Here is a 7,460-nt window from a genome sequence, read left to right on the forward strand (position 1 = left end):
CTGTCTGGTTTGTCCCCCAACTTTCGGAGCCTAGGGCGGCATAGTCCCCTTCCTACCCACCTCCCTTCTTGGCAGAATGAAATAGTCAGCGCTCAGCAGTGGTCAGCACGCTCGGACTATGGTTTTAATAGACGTACATGGACAAGTCGATATAGACAGATTTATAATTCTATACAGTCAGTCCGACATACACAGGGACGCTGTAAACAGGGGCACCGGCCGGAGAGCGGGTGTGCAAAGTGGGCGCGGAGCGGGAGCCTCAGCGCGCCCCGCGCTCGTCCGGCTTGACTCTTGCATGACGGTCGAGGTGGAGGAGGCTGTTCGCCGGGACGGGGACAACCTTCTAGCCCTGGAACGGAGCAAAGGGTCTCGGCTAGGCTTGGGACCTGGGATGCCCTAAGACGAACTCCCACCTTATCTCGCGTCACATCAGCACCGCCAGTCGCAGCTCCGTGGCCTTAAAATCGGCTTGTCCCAGGACACCGGGTTGGCACCGCGATCCCGGGCCCAACGCTCACTCCAACTCAGATCGGAATCGAGCTAAGGTGAGCCCGGTCTGGCCTGGCTCGGAGAGGGCCCGTCTGGGGAGGTACACAGACCCGAGGCCCGCCGGCCTCCGCGCAATCAGTTCACAGGCGCGGCCGACAGGACCGGTGGCACTCAGTCCAGGTCCGGCGCGGCAGAAACGCGGGCTACCAAGATGTCCTTGCGGCCGTCTCCCGCGCCGCGTCTCCGCAGCCGAGCAGCCCGCCCTGGCCCGTGGGAGCTAACACAACATCCGCGCCATCCCGAGGGAAATTGCAACTCATCCGTTTTTTTTCGCGGCATTTTCTCCCGTGTCTTTTTTTTGGGGGGTGGAGTGGGGGAAGCGGGGAAGGGCTGTGGGGTCCGGAAAAGCAAACAAAACCAACCGGGAGGCTGGGGAGTTGGGGAGGAGAGGGCTGCGCAGGCGCGCGGTGAGTGGCGCGGCGAGTGTCCTCCGCGCCCGCCCCTGCCCGGGCCCGCAAGGCCGCGCGGGGCGGTCAGCTGTTGTACTGGCATGCGTTGAGGCCCGAGGCCGGGCCTTGCAGGCCGCCATAGCCGAACGACGAGTGCTGCTTGGACTTGAGCCGCAGGCTGGCTAGGCTCGAGTTGCACGTGTCCCGGTAGACGCTGTAGGGCGAGGCTGGGGTGCCGTACGGGCAGGCGCCCGGCGACATGGCCGAGTTTAGTGAGGAGCCTGTGAGGTTGTTGATGTTGTTGAGGCTCGAGTTGGGCATGCCGGGCACAGCGCCCGGACCCATGCTCGACGGCATGGTCATGGAGGAGATGGAGCTGGGTGCCGAAAACATGGACTGCGACGACAGCGGGCTCATGGAGTTGAAGAAGGTGAAGCTCTTGGTGGAGAGCGGCGCGGGCGCTAAGCTTTTGGCGGCCCAGTTGTTGTAGGAGTAGCCGGCGGCGTACACGTCCTCGTAAGGCTGCACCAAGCCGCTGAACTGCGGCACGTAGCCGCCCTTGCACAGGTCCAGCTGCTGGTTGCGCTCGCGCTTCCGCCACTTGGCTCGCCGGTTCTTGAACCAGACCTGGGGGAGGGGGCGGGAGAAGGGTCAGCGTTGCCGAGCGCGGGAAGGCGACCCCCACCCACCTCCCGCCACCCGGAGCCCTCCGCCCGCTTCCTTCTCTCCCAATATTCTTTTCTTCGACCGATATTTCCGCCCTGACTTCTCTCCATAATGATTCCTTTCCTGTCAGACATTTTCGTTTTGTCCTTTTTCAGATCTCTAGCCTAGTTCCCAAATTAAAGTCGTTTTCTTCTCCTAACAGGGATCCTTTTATGTTTTAGCAAATATTCGTTTTCTTTTTCCGTCTCCCAAGCAGTCCATCTCGCAAACGGGTCTCTAGATCCTAAATATTCTGCCCCTTTCCCCTCCCTCAAATACAAAAGGTGTTTGTTTTCCCTTAAACATACGATCCTTTTTCAGTCCACTTTTTTACTCCTCCAGCCATTTGTTTTTATCTTTATTGGCAATTTCACATTTCCATTTCTGCCTCCACAACGTTTTTCACTCCGGCCAACTTACTATTGGAACCTCCTTTTTTCTCTCTCAAATAGTCCGTTTTCTTTTTTTTTTTTATCTCCAATTTTCGATTCTTATTGTTTTTCCTAAATATTTCGTACTTTTACTTTCCAAAACATCTGAATCTCTTAAATAGCTCTTACCTCCAAACTTTGATTCTTTTACTTCTCAAATATTTCATTTCTGCCACTTAGATGTATGCCAAATATGATTTTCTACAAAGATTTAATTTCCTTTCACTTCTTACTGTGATGGTCGTGGTTATGTGCCTCGAGTCGGTCCGACTCGTAGTGACCCTGTATAGGGTTTTCCGAGGTTGTTACTCTTTACGGGAACAGAAAGCCTCATCTTTCTCCCGCGGAACCGCTGGTAGTGTCGAACATCTGACCGTGAGATTAGCAGCCCGCCTCTACGCTACTATAGCTCCTTGCTAGTTTCACTGGCATCTCCGCCTCCATTTTCTCTCACAAAATTGGCTTAGAGCCTCATCATTCCCAACTGTCCTCACCAGTTCTCACCTAGCCTTCCAACAAATGCCCTCTGTGTACCTCCTCCTCCAGCCCTGGGCTGTACTTCCCTAGCTGGATTGCGAGACCCCTAGCACCTCAGTTTCCTTTGGCCCCAGTACCTACACTGTTTGATTCCACTCCCACCCCACCCCTTTCACCACAGACTAGGGCAAGATTAGTGAGTTTAGGATTCGTGATTGCTGTCCTCACCCCATGTCCCACCTGCCTAGCCAACCAGGCTGAGGCGGGGTGAGGGCTGGGGTTATACCTGGAGTCTGCTGACCAGGTGGGACTTTGGTATGACTGGGAAAGTGCTCCCAATATCGGATTAAATATTTGCACACCCAAGGAAGAAATGATTCTCTTACTGCCCTGGCAGGAAAGCTTTTCTTTTACTGGAACTAAAGTGTGAGGAAGGGCGGACGGGTGCAATCTGGTCTTGGGTCTGAGTCCTTACATCTGAAAAGTGACTCGGATCTAAGGCCACCACAACAGAACAGCCATTATCTTACCTGACTCAAGTCGTATAGGATAGGACGGAAGGGAAAGGGCCCACCTTACCCGATGAATGGCAGATGTGAAATATCCTGAGGTTTTGGAAAGATTGGGTGTAGGATGGGGTCACTGCCTCAGAATCTGAGACCCCTCCCTCCTCACCCCCATGTACCCTTTAGATATCTTAGATATGGCCAAGAAGGACATAGCTTTCTCTTTGGGGCTGGGGGTGTGTGGAGAGGGGAGGGAAGATGCCCTTGAGGTCCCCAGAGATGGGGTATAGAGGCTCTGGTTTAGGGTGTCTGGGTAACATCCATCCAAGTGGGTTCTGGGCCCTACACGGCATGGGAGAGCCGCCTGAGGCCACAGATCTTTGCGTTGAGGTTTTGGCAGAGCCAAGGGTCAGTTAGGATGAAGGTCAAAAGAGTGTGGTCTGTTGCTGGCCAGCAGAGGGGTGAGGGCACTAGCAATTGAAGGGTCTTAGCAGCCACTGAATGGCCCAGAAGCTAAAGCAGGGTCTCCTAACATAGAAGGAAAGGGCTGAACGGTGAGTTTGAGGGTGAAAATCTGAGTACCGGTATAAGCTTTTGAAAGTTGTGGCAAAGGCACCTGCAGCCCCCTAAGTGATTGGGTCCCCTTAGGTTCACACCCTGGGCTCACCCTCACTCGAGGTTCAGTGAGGTTGGTCCACACAGCGATCTCCTCCCGCATGCTCATATCCGGGTAGCGGTTCCTCTGGAAGGTCGCCTCCAGCTCTTGCAATTGCTGGCTTGTGAAGTGTGTTCGCTGCCGCCGCTGTTTCTTCTTCTTAGCAGGGTCTTCCACGCTACCGCAACCTGTACCGCCTGCTCCGCTGTCCTCTGGCCCTTTTGGTTCTCCACTGCGTTCCTTCTCTGTGGCAGGCAGGACAGGGAGGGTGCCTGTTACCGGTCTGTCCCGGTTCCACCGAAACACCCACTAGTGTTGGTGGCCCTCCCTCCTGTCAGGAGCCCTGGAATTATCCCAGTGGAAAAGAGCCTACCCTTACTGCTTGATTCTCAGCAGGAACCTCTTATCTGGCATTCGGGGGAGAAGAGTTCAGGAGTTGAAGAGGGTTCAGCTGGGGAGGACCTGTCCCCAAAGTCCTGCCCCAAGCTGTGCTGTCACTGGTAGATGTGCGTTTTTTTTTTTTTTTTTTTTGCAGGCTTGCGCCCCTCTAAATCTGTAGGGTCTCTAGATTTCTGAACTAGAATCTAGGCAGGTTTATATCTTTCTCTCCTAAAGCCAGCCGGGTCAGTGAGGCAAGAACTAGGCTGTGGCCTGCAGTCTCCACTTTTTTTCTCCCCAGAGTTTGTGGGAGGCTTCTCTGTTAGGCCAGAACACAGCCGATTCTCACTGGGCCTTTGCTCTAGCCCTCTAGTTTCATGGCCCAGAAAACCTTTAACAGTCTAGGAGACCCTGTTAAATTTGCAGTGGCCCACACTACCTCTCTTACTCTCTCTCTGAAACTACATACAACCACATGCAGTCAGAGAAACACTGAAACATGAAAAAGAATTTAAAAGCAACACACAGAAACCCAGAAAAGCTCACAGCTCTATGCTTTAAGATACAGAATGGGTCCCAAGTGCTCAAAAATAGTCAGGTAGGAACACAGCACAAATGCTAAATAAGAAGCCAGGAACCTGTATGTGGATACCTAACTAAATACAGTACTGTGTGTGTATGAAGTCTAGGCAGACATCCGTATGTATTTCTCTGAGATTAAAACAATCAATGTATCATTGCAGATTGATTTCAAACCACTTCCCAATAACAAAAGCCCAGGTAAAAATAACATTTAAATTACAGGGAAATACATTATAATTACATAATTTAAATCTTCAAAATTATACCACCTTAAACGGATTTTGTGACAATCTCAAAGAAACACGCCATTTTGGATCGACTTAAAAAAATCTTCTAAGAATACTGTTGCATATAAATATTTTAAATTCCAGAAAAATATGCCAAGTATGTTAATTTCTGCTAATTCGAAAAATACAGTAAATTGTTTATTATCAGTTTAGTTAAAAAAATCAATCTATATATCGCTGTTTTTTAAAAAATAAAAACCAATCAAAGACCACGCTTTAAAAACTTTTGAAAACAAAAGCAGAGTGCAGCGTTGACTTTTTAAATAAAGCAAACAAAACCCTTCAGAAAAAGGCACTTAAGAATGCAAAACAGAAATAAATAAGAGATTAAAAACGCGAAGAGAAACACTCAGCGGTGGATTAAGAAATGAACGCAGGAAAAGGCGCCCATGGCCGGCCTCGGGGAACTCGGAGCTGGGACACAACTTCGAGTTAGGATCGCGAGTGCAGGAACCCAGGCGGCCAGGAAATGTCCAGGACTACTAGCCGTCTTCCACTTGGCCTGCGTTGCCCACCGGCCAGGCCTGCTCACGGCGGAGAAAAAGTTTGTGCTTGGAAAAAAAGACAGCGCCGAGGGACACAAGCCGAGTTGCATTGGAACCGTGGCTGAGTGGCCTGGCGGCTTCGGGCTCGACGGCACACGAGGAACCAGTAACTATCAGAGTTTGGACTGGCCCTGTCGGGAGCCGGGTCTTGTTCCATGTCCCGCTCACCAGCGCTATCCTCTCTGTGTCTTGCTTTACTTGACCTCTTTTCTCCCCCACTTTTGGCTTTCTGACTTGTTCTCACCCTGCTCCTTTTCGATTTCGCTTTATTAGACTGTCACCCGGTCTGGGTGTCTGCCCCTCTGCGTCTGTTTAGGCACTTTCCCTTGCCTGCTACCCCCATTTCCATCTGGATCTACTTCTCTCTCCCTCGGATCGGCCTTCCAGCACCTAGTTGCGCAAACACAACTCTTTTCGTTTTGCTTGCGCCTGATCAAGAGGGGCTGTCAGTCGGACCCTCTGGTTGTCTGTCTTTGCGTCTGCCGGTCTACTGACGTCTGGGGACCTCGTGGAAGTGCCTTCATGTTTGTGTCTGTGTAAATTTCCGCGTTCACTATCAGATCGAGAACCGCGGAAAAGGAAAGCTCACTGGGTGGAAAGAGTCTAGCTGTCCTGAGCGGGCTCCAGGCCCTGCTCCTGGCTCTCTGCGTCCTGCGCCCCGGGAGGCTCCAGGCGCGCCGAGCGGGGAGCCCCTCTTACCTGGCAGCTCCGTGTCGGACGACTCGCTGGCAGAGTTCTCAAGCGGCTCGCGGGGGTCGGTGGCGCGGGCCAAGTGGAAGGCGGGCCCTATGTCATGAGGCGGCTGCGGCGGTGGCCGGAGCCCCTCAGGCAGCCGGTCCAGGCTCATGCCCCCCTTGAAGGCGTCCATGAAGGCGGGGACCACGGCGGGCGCTCCAGGAGCCGGGACTGGGCGCGCCCGGCCGCCCTGACTGCGACCTACGAGGATAAAAGCGCAGTGCCTAAGCGGCTGCCCCTCGGGGCTATCCGCGCCCGGGGCGACGCCGCGCCCGCCCCATGGACCGCCCGGACTGCGGGGCCAGGCGGGCGGCGGTGGCGGTTTCTCGCGATCCGGCGCCCGGCTCTGCGCTGCGCTCCCGCCACTCAAGTTCAGCCGCCCGCCCGGCCCCGGCTCCCGATCCGGGGCCGGTTTCTAAGGCTCCGGACGGCGCCGGCCGACTCTGTCTTAAAGCGATAGCACACACAGCCAGGTTCCAGCAGTCCCCGCGCCGGGGGTGGTGGGTGGGGTGGGCCTGGTGGGAGGGGGCTGGGGAGGGAGAGAGCGAGCGAGCGCGGGCGGAATCCAGCACCGAGCCGCCTGCGCCGCCGCGCCCTCGCTGCCGCCCTTCCTCCCTCCCTGCCTCACTCTCGCCCTCCCCCCTCTGCAGCCACCTTCCCGCCGCCTCCCCGCCCCCCGCGGCCTCGCCGCGCCTCTCCCTCCTTCCTCGGTGACACACCGAGTTCTCCCTTGGCCGCACAAAAGAAACGCATCTGGTCTGCAAGTCCCGCGCGGCTGGTGCCCACTTCAGTCCCCAAACGACTTGTTTCTTTTAGAATCAGCTCCTGTCTGGCTGCCTCGAATTCCCTAGCCCCAGCGAGAACAGCCCCAGAATGAGTGAATGTGCGCCTAGGAGGATCTCACCAAGCCGGCGCCTACGAGCCAGCACCAGGGCGGGGGCAGAGCCCGAGGCCCGTTCCGGCAGCTCCCAACGGTGTCCTTGTCTGGGGACTTCGGGTCCCTCCTCCCCTGGCCTCTTCTCTCGGGACCTGAGACTGGCTGAGTGACAGCAGCCTGTGCTCTAATAGGCCCCCGGATGCTGCCTCCTAATTAGCTTGGACCCTCTCCCCGAAGGCTACTTCTCAGGCCTCCCCCTCTGCACTGCAGTCAATTTTCCGGGCTTGGGATAGAAATGACGGTTTCCAATCAAACGAAACGTTTCTGTTGGCTCCAGCCGCTGG

The 7,460-nt window shown here is 54.9% G+C and overlaps 1 protein-coding gene across 2 annotated transcripts; it reads right to left on the reverse strand.

The window, feature by feature from the left end:
• Window positions 1-881: 881 nt before the first annotated feature.
• Window positions 882-7,090, reverse strand: PITX1 (paired-like homeodomain 1). 2 transcript variants are annotated; one of them, XM_006866086.1, is made up of 4 exons: window positions 7,026-7,090; window positions 6,204-6,440; window positions 3,725-3,957; window positions 882-1,565 (listed from the first exon to the last, which is right to left on the reverse strand). In XM_006866086.1, exons 2-4 carry the CDS (start codon window positions 6,370-6,372, stop codon window positions 1,023-1,025), a joined length of 945 nt encoding a protein of 314 aa, XP_006866148.1. In that variant the 5' UTR covers window positions 6,373-6,440; window positions 7,026-7,090; the 3' UTR covers window positions 882-1,022. The 2 variants fall into 2 exon arrangements, with proteins under 2 accessions (XP_006866148.1, XP_006866147.1); XM_006866085.1 differs by lacking the exon at window positions 7,026-7,090 and having other exon boundaries at window positions 6,204-6,735.
• Window positions 7,091-7,460: the final 370 nt, after the last annotated feature.

Source organism: Chrysochloris asiatica, unplaced genomic scaffold (genome assembly GCF_000296735.1).
Source record: "Chrysochloris asiatica unplaced genomic scaffold, ChrAsi1.0 scaffold00087, whole genome shotgun sequence".
Classification (NCBI taxonomy): domain Eukaryota; kingdom Metazoa; phylum Chordata; class Mammalia; order Afrosoricida; family Chrysochloridae; genus Chrysochloris; species Chrysochloris asiatica.

Excerpts from the sequence above, each read along its gene's own strand:
- PITX1 (XM_006866086.1), bottom strand. The coding sequence starts at position 6,372 with ATGGACGCCTTCAAGGGGGGCATGAGCCTGGACCGGCTGCCTGAGGGG. Across the intron at positions 3,958-6,203 it reads GTCCGACACGGAGCTGCCAG|AGAAGGAACGCAGTGGAGAA; the intron begins GTAAGAGGGGCT and ends TGCCTGCCACAG. Across the intron at positions 1,566-3,724 it reads TCACTGAACCTCGAGTGAGG|GTCTGGTTCAAGAACCGGCG; the intron begins GTGAGCCCAGGG and ends CCCCTCCCCCAG.